At 40.4% G+C, this 14,967-nt stretch overlaps 1 protein-coding gene across 8 annotated transcripts in view; it reads left to right on the forward strand.

The window, feature by feature from the left end:
- Nucleotides 1-14,967, forward strand: part of slc36a1 (solute carrier family 36 member 1) — a 78,685-nt gene that overhangs the window by 10,992 nt on the left and 52,726 nt on the right. For 5 of the 8 annotated variants that reach the window (XM_043703231.1, XM_043703232.1, XM_043703224.1 and 2 more), the window contains exons 2-7: nt 1,999-2,175; nt 3,479-3,569; nt 5,437-5,525; nt 8,326-8,421; nt 10,566-10,650; nt 14,150-14,368. In XM_043703231.1, the coding sequence (XP_043559166.1) occupies nt 2,018-2,175; nt 3,479-3,569; nt 5,437-5,525; nt 8,326-8,421; nt 10,566-10,650; nt 14,150-14,368 (738 nt within the window). In that variant the 5' untranslated portion in view covers nt 1,999-2,017. The remainder of the gene's footprint in view (nt 1-1,998; nt 2,176-3,478; nt 3,570-5,436; nt 5,526-8,325; nt 8,422-10,565; nt 10,651-14,149; nt 14,369-14,967) is intronic. The other 3 variants (XM_043703226.1, XM_043703230.1, XM_043703227.1) reach the window with 1 other exon arrangement.

The raw sequence follows: 14,967 nt of genomic DNA on the forward strand, positions 1-14,967 counted from the left end.
GCACAGCTGTAATGCTATCCCTTATCAAAAATGCCACTCACCCTCCTCTCTTGCATCCCTTTCTATCCTTCCTGTAGCATTTATATCCAGGGACATTAAGCTGCCAGTCCTGCCCATCCTTGAGCCATGTTTCCATAATTGCTATGATATCCCAGTACCATGTTCCTAACCGTGCCCTGAGTTCATCTGCCTTCCCTGTTAGGACCCTTGCATTGAAACAAATGCAGTTTAATTTATTAGTCCTACCTTGTCCCTGCCTGCCCTGACTGTTTGACTCACTTCTGTTCTCAACTGTACCAGTCTCAGATTGTTCTCTTTCCTCACTATCTCCCTGGGTCACACCCCCCGCCCCCACCTTACTAGTTTAAATCCTCCCAAGGAGTCCTCATCAAACATCCTTTCTGCCACGGCATTAGTGTCCTTGACTAACAATGCCACATTTGTCCCTCTTTTACCACCTCTCCTGTTCTTACTGAAACATCTAAACGCTGGAACCTGCAACAACCATTCCTGTCCCTGCTCTATCCATATCTCCAAAATGGCCACACATCGAAGTCCCAAGTATAAACCCATGCTGCAAGTTCACCTACCTTATTCCGGATGCTTCTGGTATTGAAGTAGACACACTTCAAGCCATCTTCCTACCTGCCAATACACTCCTGCGATCTTGAAACCTTATTCATGACATCACTACTCTCAACCACCTGGAGCTACAATTCCAGTTCCCACCCCCCTGCTGAATTAATTTTAATCCTCCCAAAGAACATTAGTAAGCCATCTCCTCCACTTTCTCCCCCCGCCAAAAAAAAAAGGGTATTGGTACTCTTCTGGTTTAGGTATAGACCATCCTGTTTTGGAGAGCCCACCTACACCAGAATGAGCCCCAATTATCCAAGTATCTGACTCCCTCCTGCACCATTCCTGTTGGCACGGGTTCAACTGTTTTGTCACCCTATTCCTCATCTGCCAGCACATGGCACGGGTACAAACCAGAAATAACAACTGCTCGTTCTAGTTCTAAGCTTCTGTCCTAGCTCCCTGAATTTCTGCCTTCCATCCCCATCCTTTTTCCTACATATGTTGTTGGTGCGTATGTGAGGAGTTTTCATTGTGTACAGTTCTCTTGTGTGACGATGCTACTCCCTTAATAAGGTGTGTTGTCCTCGGCTTTTTTCAAAAGTGTTGTACACACAGAGTTGCCATGATATCTAGTTTGGATGGGTTTTAGGACTAATCTGATTATAGCTAACAGATACTGCTTCAGGAAAAGTTTAAAAAGAAACACATGTACAATGAAAGGGGTGTGGTCGGTTCCCCCCCCACCCCAGGTCAGCTTTTCTGTGGTTTGGATTGTTTTTGTTTTAACACTTTGGCTACTCAGTTGTTTTTTTGAGGCTGGTAGTTAAAGAAACAGTTTCATGGAAGAATGTGTTCCATACTGAATCTTTTTGACATCTCTCTCTCTCTTCCGTAAGACCGTGTGTTTGATTTTACCTTTCTTTTTGTCGCTAAGGTGTGTTTATGGGGATTGTTGCAGTAATTTGGAACAGCATCATTAAGGTGGGATAGTCTGGGTTTTCGGATAGATTAAGTTATTCTGTATTCTGTTCTCTTTTGTTTGTGTTTTATTTGGTACTCTGTGAATAAATTCTGTTTTGTTTAAAACCGAGGGGCTTTGACCAACTCCATCACTTCTGGAATATCAATTTTGCTTAACAGAGCCAGAAAAGTTAGGGTCTGGGTTACCTTGTTGAAAAGTTTTGAGGGAGTGTGGTTTGGTTCATAACATTTGGCACTAGGCAGTTTTTGAAAATTGATCTAGCAGTGATGATCTGACATGGAATATTGGTGCTGTCGTATAAGGCACTGTATGTTTAATGTGGAGTCAAAATTTAATGCATTGTTAAAGTATAGCTTGTTTGAAGAGCTGTGCATCTTCCTTTCATCCCCACATGATATTTTTGCTGGTTACTTTATCACTTCTACATTCTTACACAGCAGTTGTGAAGCTGCCATCATGTCAACAAAAAAGCTGACCAGTGAAGACTACAATGATTATAGTTCCACAGAAAACAGTCCAGACCATGACTACTTGAGTTCTTCACCTGATAGTTCTTCACGGTCATCTGATAATTTTGGAAATTATCAGCGTATAAATGAAAGAACTGGCACAACGTAAGTGTTTTAAAGTTTTGAAGTAGAACTATTGTTTTTTTGTGGAGAAAGTGAGGACTGCAGATGCTTGAGATCAGAGCTGAAAATGTATTGCTGGAAAAGCGCAGCAGGTCAGGCAGCATCCAAGGAACTTTCCTCATTCCTGAAGAAGGGCTTATGCCCGAAATGTCAATTCTCCTGTTCCTTGGATGCTGCCTGACCTGCTGCGCTTTTCCAGCAACACATTTTCAGCTTTTTTTTGTGAATTGTTTGAATTGCAAGTCATCTTAGTCCGGGAGGACCATAAGTTGCTCTCTGATCAGAGAGGGAAGAATGGTGCTGAATCACTACACCTCTGGGTGAGATGGAGGAGGCAGGGCCTTCTTGGTGCCCTTACCTGGTAATAGAATTGCATCTGCATCATTAGCGTTACTCTGCATTACTGATCAGCCTCGAACTAACTGTTCCAACTAATCAAAACTGATTTTGTTGCTAATGTGCCTTCAAAACAGTAATTGCCCATAATTGTCCTATTTTCTTTTTTGTTCCATACTCTGAGGGATTTATAAAACATCATTTGGAACCTTTAGAATCAAACCGATTACCTTCAAATGTAAGTTTAGAGAAAAGCATGGTTAATTGTTTAAAAATCGGAGTGATATACTCTAAATTTGAGCATAGTGATTGGTTATTGGTGCAATCAAGCCTAGATTCAGGCTGGCCTGACATTAGTACCAACCCCACCACCCCATGGTCAAACATTTCAACTCCCTCTCCCACTCTGCCAAGGACATGCAGGTCCTGGGCCGCCTCTATCGCCACTTCCTAACCACCCAACGCCCTCATGACCTGTCCTATCTGTCCATCTTCCTTCCCACCTATCCGCTTCACGTTCCTCTTCGACCTATCACCATTACCCCCACCTCCATCAACCTGTCGCACACTCAGCTACAGCCCCAACCCCCCCCTCCCATTTATCTCACCAACCCCTCAGCTCACAGCCTCATTCATGATAAGGGCTTTTGTCCGAAACGTCAATTCTCCTGTTCCTTGGATGCTGTCTGACCTGCTGTGCTTTTCCAGCACCACACTCTCGACTGTCATTACTGTTTTGAAGAGTGCATTTAGAAATAGTGAACAGAATTAATTTTTGCAGCACAAATAAGTTCTCTACTGTTGTACTGTATGATCTGGTGTGTTGTTAGAATTGGCAAAGAACCAAAAGTGCAGTTTTTAAATTCTGGAGTAAATTTCTATATCCAAAGTATGTTTGAACTATAGGATCATTGTATATTAAGCAGTATTAGTTTTGTTTGCATTTCAGACCTATTGAGACATTAATTCACTTGTTGAAAGGCAACATAGGAACCGGGCTCCTCAGCCTTCCACTGGCAGTGAAGAATGCGGGTATTGTGGTGAGATACTTTCATTTTTATGAGCACTGTACAGGGCCCCTTTAGAGATTTTGGGGGAAAGGGGATTTTTTTCCTTCTCTCGATTTTTTTGTTTTTTTTTAGCTGATGTTGTCGTGTCGTGGGAGTACCTTTTTGTAATTGTTGACAGATGGGGATTTGGACACAATTTTGAGCAGAATAGGAATAATCCATGAATACTTTCCATTATCAACTGTAAACTGTACATTAAATCTAAATCTTCAAGACATCACAGTATTTAAATTGGTACAAAGTTACGTTCAGAAGTCAACCTAAGGGTTTTCCTCAAAATAACTGACATATGCTCCTACAAGCAGAAAGCCATCACCTGAAAGAAATCTTGTGCAGACTGGTGATGCCAAGGCTGATGCATTTTCATTGTACATTTTGACCAGACTGTTATAATATTATTTACTATATCTTTGATCTCAATCTCAGGTTTAAATATAACAGTTGCCAGTACCCATTAAGAATAGGATCCAGTGCATTTCTTTAAAGTATTATGGCTCATTAACTTACGCACTTTTCTCGTGCATTTTTAAGGAATTAATTGCCTTGAAAGCTAAATGTTGCAGATACTGGAAATCTAAAACAAATTTTGGAGAAACTCAGCTAGTCTGTCAACATCTGTGGAGACAAATATAGTTAACTTTACAAATCCAGTGTGACCCTGTTTCAAAATTGATGAGTCTTATTGGACTTGTAATTTTAACTCTGTTTCCCTCTCTTTCTTCAAATTTGAAACCTGCTGACCATTTGTTTTTATATTTCTAATTTCCAGATTGATAAGCTATCACACATCGGAACAAAAGATAATGGAATCTTCATTAACATAAAGCTAGCTAACTTTTCTTTTGTGTTTCTAAAGTACTGTTTATATAACCCTTGATAATTTACTCCACTGTTCCTTTTTGTTTTTTTGTTCCTAATGCCTCATTCCTTGTCACCTTTCTTATGTCAGCACTTGTGTATTTGTCATTGTTACAGAATTTGATATTTCTTGATTTTTAGCTGAATATATTTATCTTGAACACTTTTGGTCACCATTTTTAATTATTTCCATGGCTATACTCTTGCTTTGTCTTTGTACCAGTTTATCTTTCCAAATTCCATTCTCTTTGCCTATAAATTTAGCTGCTGCTTTCCATCTTGATCTTAGTCTTGCTTTGAACTTGAGATGTTGCAATTATATCCATCCATGTGAGGGAAAATTATGTGTCGCAACCTAACATGAGCCTTGTGGATGTTGATGAGGCAATTGATCGCAGTTTTATTTCCAGCTGGGTTAGGTGACTCTTAAATGCTGGAAATGGTCAGTTGATGGCATTTTATTCATAGCTTGATTTATTCTACATACCTTGCATAGAATTTAAAAGGTTTCATAAACACAAAAAATTTCATCTCCTTGAATGGCTTCACTCTTACAGTACTCAAATAACAGAGGGTTTCCTTCCTTACCACGTCTATAGGCACAACTGTTTCTTTATTAAACAAATTAACCACTTGTATATGGAAACTGTTGAACTGCCTCAAAGGTAAATGGTGGGGTATCAAAGGAATGTGGTATTTATGAACACGTGATCCCTCTTCATACCTTCAGTTATTGGAACTTGTAATTAATTGGGTTCAGTTTAGAACTGAGTAGTGTTAGGGTTTAACTTTCCATCTTTTTCCTCTCCTATTGGATCTCCAGTTGTGTGTGTAAAATACTTGATGAAGACTTTTTTGAAAGGAGTTAAATATGTTAAATACTTGGACGTAAACATGAATTGATCAAAAGCATCATGGTATTTGAATGCAGAGCTGAGACTAATGTATAATTTAAAGTTTTAAATCCCTTTTTCCACAGCTTGGTCCAATCAGCCTCGTTATCATGGGAGTGGTAGCTGTACATTGTATGCGTTTGCTGGTCAAATGCAGTCGCTATCTATCAACTAAGTAAGTTTTGATTCTGCTAATTTCTGTAGTGAGCACCTGTAATGTTTCATTTTTCATTTCATTCATTTTCACTTTCTATGTAGTCCTAAGTATCTCAATTTATTCATGCATTTAAAGTAAATGATTGTTATTAGTAAGTGATTGGTTAGAAATCTAAAATTTGGCTATTTTATCAAGTTTATCAACCCTTTCCAGAAAGGTGCAACATAGCTCTTTCTCATCTTGGATCGCAAATTCTAAATGAACTAAAAAAAATATAATTCCAAATAGCACCATTTAACACATGCTCAAACTTGATCTTTATTTTTGGCTATGCCTCAGCCATCTGGACATGGTAACCCTTAGGTTAAACCACCATCAGTTCTTTCTGTAATGAAAGAGCAGCCTTATTGTCTAGTAGGCTTATGGTGACTTTACCTTTACACAGTTGCACTCTCGTAAGCCAACAGTGGATAAATGAATGTTTAGGTTTATGATGAGCTGGTCAACTGAAGTGGTTTATTATTTCTTCTGGACAACTGGTTATTTGATGGGGAGGAGGATGGTCTCAGGCTGCAGTCTGATATTGACCAGCTGGTAAATTAGGCAGAGCACCAGCAGGTGAAATTTAATACACTCAATATAAGATGATACATTTTAGGAGATGTAATAAGGGAATAATATGCAGAAGAATGGTGAGCCTCTAGGAGTACTGAGGCACATAAAGTCCTTGGTGTACAAGTTCATTGATCCCTGATGGTGTCGGCACAGGTATGCAGGGTGGTGAAAACCTACAGATGCTTGCCCTCATTAGCCAGGTGTAGAATATAGGAGCAAGGAAATCTTTTTACAACTTTATAAAGCATTTAGTTAGACCACAATGGAGCAGTGTTGCCACACTATCAGAAGGACATGATTCTACTGGAGAGGTATAGAAGAGATGGGACGGAATGTCTCAGTTATAAGCAGAGACTCGATAGGCAGGGTTTGTTTTCATTGGAGCAGAAAAGGCAAGTCATAGAGATATACAGTATGGAAACAGACCCTTCGGTCCAACTCGTCCATGCCGACCAGGTATCCCAATCCAATCTGGTCCCATTTGCCAGCACCCGGCCCATATCCCTCCAAACCCTTCCTATTCATATACCCATCCAAATGCCTCTTAAATGTTGCAATTGTACCAGCCTCCACCACTTCCTCTGGCAGCTCATTCCATACACGTACCACCCTCTGCATGAAAACGTTGCCCCTTAAGTCTCTTTTGTATATTTCCCCTCTTACCCTAAACCTATGCCTTCTAGTTCTGGACTCCCCGATCCCAGGGAAAAGACTTGCCCTATTTACCAGATATCCTAAATTAATCAATCCAGTCCCATTTGCCAGCATTTGGACCATATCCCTCCAAGCCTTTCCCATTCATATACCCAGCCAGATGCCTTTTAAATATTGTAATTGTACCAGCCTCCATTACTTCCTCTGGCGGCTCATTCCATACACCCTGCACCCTCTGTGTGAACATGAGTCCATTAGGTCCCTTTTTAAATCCTACCTCTCTCACCTTAAACCTGTGCCTTCTAGTTTTGGGCTTCCCCCTCCCGGGGAAAATACCTTGTCTATTTACCCTATCCATGCCCCTCATAATTTTATACACCTGTATAAAGTCACCCGCTCAGCCTCCGACACTACAGGGAAAATAGCCCCAGCCTATTCAGCCTCTCACTATAGCTCAAACCTTGGCAACATCCTTACATATCTTTTCTGAACTCTTTCAAGTTTCACAACATCCTTCCTGCAGTAGGGAGGTCAGAATTGCATGCAGCATTCCAATAGTTGCCTATCCAATGTTCTGTACAGCCGCAACATGATCCCCCAAGTCCAATGCTCAATACCCTGAGGACGGGATCTGATTTGAAGTTTAAAAAATGATGAAAGGCACAGACAAAGCAAATCGTGACAATCTCTTCCCCATAACAGATGTGTATTAAAACCAGGGAGTGTAAGTTTAGAGAAAATCTAAGGAAGATGTTTTCACCCATGGGGTGGTAGAAATATGGAACGTGCTTTCTCTTGCAACATTTTTAACCATGTAGATGAGTACTTAGCCTACTACATCCTGGTATTTTATGTTCCAAATTCAAGCAAATGGCATTAGTGCAGTTTGGTGTTTGTTGGTTTTGCATCGACCGGAAGGACCTGTTCCCGTGCTATATGAGTCTGACTCTGCAATGTCAAATTTTCTGAATGTTATAGCTGTGACCATCCAAGCATATGGATAGTATTCAATCACCCATTTGACTTAAGGATTCCGGAGAAACTTTGGCAAATCGTGAGCTTAATCATTTGCCAAAGATTGTAACTTGCTGAATTATTAATGAGGTGTGGGTGTCACTGAGTCAGCCAGCATTTATTGCCCATCCCAGTTGCCCTGGAGAAGGTAGTTGTGAGCTGCATTCCAAGTTCTGTAGAGTTTTTGATATTAAGGTAAAAGGCTTTCACCGTGCTAATCAATCTGTAATATTGTAAGCTTTTCCTGTTCTTCCAGATATGGAAAATTGCCAGTTGCATTGCAATTAACTTTTTGTTCTGAGACATTTCTGTATTTTGTGTAAAATAAAAGTTGCATTTAAATTGTCTGAATTACTTTGGATCCATTGTTCTGTGTTTATGACATACACTTGCTCTCTGTTTGCCCTCTGAGGGAATAATAGTTTTTGTGGGTATTTGATCTTGGTTCTATTCAGTGAGAAAGATACCTTCTTTTGAAATTGTCACATTGAGTATGTGGAATGCTGAGGTTTTAAGAGTGTGTTTTTAAATTTAGGTTACAGAAGCCATATCTAGATTATGGAAGCGTGGTGATGTACAGTTTGGAAGAATGCCCCAACCTTTGGCTGCAAAAGCATTCTTTTGTTGGAAGGTATTTGGATTGTTGAGATGTTCTGAGAGTTTGTAAATAGAAGTTAAAAATAATAATGTAAATCTTAAAGCAAGTAATATTTGAAATGTCTGTTTTTGATCTCCTCTTTCTCTTCCTCTTCCTCTTGTACTGTTACACTGCTTGGATACCATCTCACACAATATTAGAACAGTACAGCACAGGAACAGGCCCTATGGCCCACTGTGTCTGTGCTGACCACGATGCCATTCTCAAATAATCCCATCTGCCTGTGGCTGGTCGGTATCCCCCTCTTCCTTATTCATGTGTCTGTCTAAATGCCTCTTTAACTTTGCTAAGATGACTGCTTCTGCCATCTCTCTTGGCAGCACGTTTGAGGCATCTGCCACTCTGTGGGAGAAAAAAACTTGCATCGTGCATCCTGTTTAAACCTTTCCCTGCTCACCTTTAACCTTAAGACTCTTAAGGTTAAGACTCTTAAGGTTATTTGCCATTTCCACTCTATTCATGCTTCTCATAGTTTTATATACTTCCATAAGGTCACCTTTCAGTTTCAAATTCCAGCCAAAGCAGTTAAAGTTTGCTCAACCTCTCCTTCTAGCTAGTACACTCCAATCCAGGCAGCATTCGGGTAAACCTCTTGCATCCTCTCCAAAGCCTCCACAGTCTTCCTGTTGTGTGGCAACAAATATGGCCTAACTAAAGTCTTGTACCGCTGCAACGTGACTTGCCAATTTTATATTCAGTGCTCTGACTGTTGAGGCAAACATGTCCTTAATGAGTATTTCACCTTAATATTCACTAAGGATCTCACCCACTTTCTCTAACTCCACACACAAATTTCCTCTGTTGTCCTTGTGTGGACTTATGCTTTCCCTAGTTTCCCTCTTGTCCTAATGTATATAAAATGCCTTGGGATTCTCTTTTTACTTGACAAAGACAGTTATCCCATTCTAGCTTTCCTAATTTCCTGTTTAAATTATTTTCTGCTTCCAAACAAGATACTCAAGAATCTTGTTTGATTTCAGTTTCCTAAACCTTTTTATATGCTTCCTTTTTCTTTTTGGCTAAACTTTCAATATCTCTTGTCAGCCAAGATTTCTTTAATCTTGCCATCCTTGCCTTTCGCCCTCACAAGAATATGTTGGTTCTGAACTTTGATCTTCTGGCCTTTAAAAGCCACCAGCCTGTTGGAAGTGAATTTACCATCAAAGAGCTGCTTCCAAACTAATTTCTCCAGTTTATGCCTAATACTGATAGATTAACCTTCCCCAATTTAATACTTTCACCTGAGGACCAGTTTTATCCTTATCCTAACTATCTTTAAACTTATGGAATTATGATCACTATTCCCAAAATGCTCCCTCACTGAAACATTGAACACCTGGCCATGTACATACCCCAATACAAGGTCCAGTACAGCTCATCCCTAATTGTTTTATCTATATATTGTTTCAAGAAACTGTCCTCTATTTACCTAACATCAACAATATGGGCGTTAGTTAATTTTGGAGAAGTTAAAATCATCTACAACAATCCTGTTGTTTTTACATCTTTCCATGACCTGCTTATATATCTCTTCCTGTATCTCTCTCTCGTTATTAGGAGGCCATTAATATAACCCCATCAAACCAATTGCACCTTTCTTAAGTTTTACCAATTATGAGCCCTCTGAGATGTCCTCTGTTAGTGCAGCTGTGATATTCTCTTTAATCAGTAATGCAACTCTCCCAACTCTTTTACATCCCTTTATCTCACTTGAAGCACCTAAACCCTGGAATGTTGAGCTACCACTCCTGCCCTTCCCTCAATGAAGTTTGTCTCACCCCAACTTCACAGTCAAAAAGTGAAAAAAGTGCAGCTCGTCGGGCGGCATCTGAGGAGCAGGAGAGTAAACGTTTCAAGCATAAGCTCTTCACCCCAGCTTCACGTATGACAAACTCCTACTTACACCCATATCTCAATTTCCTTCTGCATTGCGATCTTCTCCCACCATTTCATGTTATCATGACTGGGGCTGCATAATGATTGCTCCATTCCATTTGCTAGTCTTCTGGCCCAGTCATGGCCCTCAGCTGCTATCATTATAATTACTATGCATTTTGTTTTGAGATATTAGTTCAAACAGTTAACTCTTTGTGATCGCTTTTGCTATTCTCTTCCAGGATTTTGGTGGAGTTCTTTTTGATCCTTACCCAGCTGGGGTTTTGTTGTGTTTACTTTGTATTTCTGGCTGACAACATTAAGCAGGTATGATTTAATTTGTGAATTACTTTTGGCAGCACTATTTAATAAATCAGTCCAGTTGGACACAAGATAGGAGCTAGTACTGTGATTAATTAAAGTACAAAGGCAGAGAAATAGAGTATTGCATACATGAATTCCCAGCTTCTCATAATACTGTATATGCTTACAGCAATACTGAAATGAAATGTGGAATATTGGCAAAGAAAAATAATTTTGGCAGCCTGTCAGAACTCTGCAGATTCTTTTGTGCAACCAACCCATTAATCTCATATTCCTGTTCCTTTCCCATAGACTAATCTTTTATTCCCTTTGATCAATCCTTTACATTAAACTTTACTGAAAATTAATACTGATTCTGATTTTACCAAACTTTCAGGCAGTTCATCCCAGGTCCTAACAAGGTGCTGTAATGCTTCCCACACCTTCCTGTTGCCTCTAATTATTTTTTGCCAATCTATTAAATCATGTTTTTTGGTTCATTAGCTCAATCAAAAACATTTGTGATTCTTGACCACTATTGAATCTCCTCATGCAGCAGTCCTTCACTTGCAACAATCCTGTTGTTTTCACATCTTTCCGTGACCTGCTTACATATCTGTATCTGAATCTCCCTCTGGCTATTCAAAGGCCTATAGTATAACCCCATCAAACCAATTGCACCTTTCTTATTCTTAAATTTTACCAATTTATGGCTTGGCTCGATGAACTCTGAGGTGTCCTCTCTTAGTGCAGCTGTGACGTTTTCTCTAATCAGTAATGCAACTCACCCACCCCTTTTATGTCCCTCTATCTCACCTGAAGATATTAAATTTACTCTGCAGTTTGCGAGGGAGAAGATAGAATCAGAGGTAATAGTATTACCTTGAATAAAGGCAACTACAAAGGTACAATGGAGGAGCTGGGTAGAATTAACTGGGAGAGGAGCCAAGCAGGGAAAACAGTGGAACAGCAATGGCGAGAGTTTCTGGGAGTCTTGGCAGAGATTCATCCTGAGAAAAAAGAAGTATGGTATAGGGTTGATGAGGCATCCATAGCTGACTGGGGAAGTTAGGGATAGCATACAAGCAAAAGAGAAAGCATATGAGATGTCGAAGGGCAGTAGGAAACCAGAGGATTGGCAATCTTACAAAGACCAACAGAGATCCACAAAAAGAAGAAATAAGAAGGGAGAAGATTAAATATAAGTGTAAGCTTGCCAGTAATCTAAAGGAAGACTGTAAGTCTCTTTAAATATCTAAAGGGCAAAAATGGACATTTGGCTGCTGGAAAATGATGTCAGGGGAAGAAGGAAATGGATGAGGAATTGAATAATTATTTTGTGTTGATTTTCAAGTGGAAGACATGAAAAGTATCCCAAAAATTCAAGAGTGAGAGGGCAGAGCTGAGTATGTTGTCTGTTACCAAGGTGAAGGTGATAGAAAAGCTGAATGGCCTGAAGGTGGATAAATCGCCTGAACCAGATGGACTGCACCTCAGAGTTCTCAGGGAGATAGGTGAAGAGATAATGGAGGCGTTAGTGATAATCTTTCAGGAATTGCTAGAATCAGGATGGGTCCCAGAGGACTGGAAAATCACAAACCTGACACCCCTGTTTAAAAAGGGAGTAAGGTAAAAGACCAAAAATTACAGATGGATTAGCCTAGTCTCGGTTGTGGGTAAGATCCTGGAATCCATTATGAAGGATAAGATTTATGAATTACTTGGAAGTGTTTGGTAAAATAGGGCAAAGTCAGCATGGTTTCATCAAGGGGGAAGTCATGCCTGACAAATTTTTTAGAATTCTTTGAGAAAGTAATGAGCAGGTTAGACCAAGTAGAGCCAATGGATGTTATCTTCCTGGACATCAAGAATGCATTTGACAAGGTGCCGCACAGGAGGCTATGGAGTAAGATAAGGGCTTATGGTATCAGAGGCAAGGTGCTAGCATGGATAGAAGCTTGGCTGTCCGGCAGAAAGCTGAGAGTGGGGATGAAAGGGTCCTTCTCACGATGGCAGCTGTTGTTGGGACCACAACTTTTCACTTTATACACTAATGTTCTAGATGAAGGAACTGAGGGCATTCTGGCCAAATTTGCACATGATACCAAGACAGATAGAGGGACAGGTAGCATTGAGGTGGTGGAGAGGCTGTAGAAGGATGTAGACCGGTTAGGAGAATGCATAAAGTAGTGGCAGATGGAGTACCATATGGGAAAGTGTGAGGTCATGCGCTTTGGTAGGAAGAATAGGGGCATGGGCTATTTTCTAAATGGGGAGGAAATTCAGAAGTCTGAAGTGCAAAGAGACTTGGGAGTTCTAGTCCAGGATTCTTTCAAGGTAAACTTGCAGGTTGAATCAGTAGTTAGGCAAGCAAATGCATTGTTAGCATTTGATTTGAGAGCACTTGAATATAAAAGCAGGGATGTACTTCTGAGACTCTGGTCAGACTACGTATGGAGTATTATGTGCAGTTTTGGGCCCCAGCTCTCAGGAAGGATGCACTGGCCTTAATGTGTTCAGAGGCGGTTGATGAGAATGGTCCCAGAAATGAATAGCTTAACATATGAGGAGCGTTTGAGAATTCTGGGTCTGTACTCAATGGAGTTTAGTAGGATGAGGGGGAATCTGATTAATTGAAACGAACAGAATACTTAATGGCCTGGACTGATGGTGGGAAGATGTTTCCATTGGTAGGAGAGACTGGGACCCAAGGGCACAGCCTCAGCGGAAAGAGAACACCCTTTAGAATGGAGGTAAGGAGAAACTTCTTCAGCCAGAGCATGGCAAATCTATGCAATTCGTTGCCACCGAAGACTGTGGAGGCCAGGTTATTGAGTATATATAAGATTGAGGTTCAAGGGTTACTGGGACAAAACAGGAGAATGGGGTTGAGAAACTTATCAGCCATAATTGAATGGGGCAGCAGACTGGCCTAATATTTGCTCATAGGTCCTATGGCCTTAATGCACTGATGAATGAACATTGGTAATCATATCTGGAAGTATGTTTTGAATCCACAGTTCTCTTAAGCTTCACCTTTGTGTTAAGCTGGCAAACATGGTATATGACATTCTGTTAATTTGTTTTTTAGAGAAAAAGGGTATGGGGAGCTGTAGGAAGTAGGGAAATAAAATAATATTCATAGCTTAAAATTTTATAGTATTTAATGTTTTATTCACTCCAGTGGCAGTTTGTGGAATAGCTATGATATTGCTTTGCAAAGTTTGTGAAATTGTTTCTTTTTTGAATCAGTTCTAAGTTTGAGCACAAAATCTTGCTAAAAATGCAAGAATTTGCCTATTGACATTTTCGTCTTTGGTTAATCACCTGCAGCTTTAAAAATAAAATTTGGGCAATGGTGTAGAACCCAATAAATGTTACAATTAAGCAAGTTCTTGCAACCTCGTTGACAGTTTCTATAATGTTATTATTTGCCAGTAAAAGGATATAAGAATGACATCTTTGTGTGCTGAGTGTGTTTTTAATTAAATATTTGAATTTTTGCACTTTTCACCTTTTTAAGGTTGTGGATATAGCAAATGCTACAAATAATAACTGCAATCAAAACGTCTCAACTTTGGAACCTGGTAGTATGGACAGCCGTCTCTACATGCTTAGTTTTCTGCCATTCATCATTCTGTTGGTATACATTCGCAACTTGAAATACCTGGCTCCCTTTTCTTTGCTCGCCAACCTGGCAATGTGTGTCAGCCTCGTTTTCATCTACTGGTACATTTTCACTGTGAGTAATCAATGCTATGAATTTTTTCCCACATGTTTTTTTTCTCTCTGGTATTCATTTCATAAAGTAGTCTTACATTTTCTTGAGGCTGAAGGTAGTGTTTTGTCTGAAGTTTGTTTGTTTTTTTTGTAAATAAACCATTCGTTTGACCAAACTTTACTTGATACTTTGTCCTGTAAAAGCCTACCATGGCAGGGAAAGAGGGTGCATTAGCTCAGTTGACTGGACTGCTAGTGTGCAGATAAGGTTAATGTCCGCCTCTGCCGTATCTGCTCCCAGGAGGACCAGTTCCACCACAAAACACACCAGATGGCCTCCTTCTTTAGAGACCGCAATTTCCCTTCCCACGTGGTTAAAGATGGCCTCCAACGCATCTCGTCCACATCCTGCACCTCCGCCCTCAGACCCCACCCCTCCAACCGTAACAAGGACAGAACGCCCCTGGTGCTCACCTTCCACCCCACCAACCTTCGCATAAACCAAATCATCCGCCGACATTTCCGCCACCTCCAAAAAGACCCCACCACCAGGGATATATTCCCCTCCCCACCCCTCTCCGCCTTCCGCAAAGACCGTTCCCTCCGTGACTACCTGGACAG

This window comes from Chiloscyllium plagiosum, chromosome 14 (genome assembly GCF_004010195.1).
Source record: "Chiloscyllium plagiosum isolate BGI_BamShark_2017 chromosome 14, ASM401019v2, whole genome shotgun sequence".
NCBI classification, from domain to species: domain Eukaryota; kingdom Metazoa; phylum Chordata; class Chondrichthyes; order Orectolobiformes; family Hemiscylliidae; genus Chiloscyllium; species Chiloscyllium plagiosum.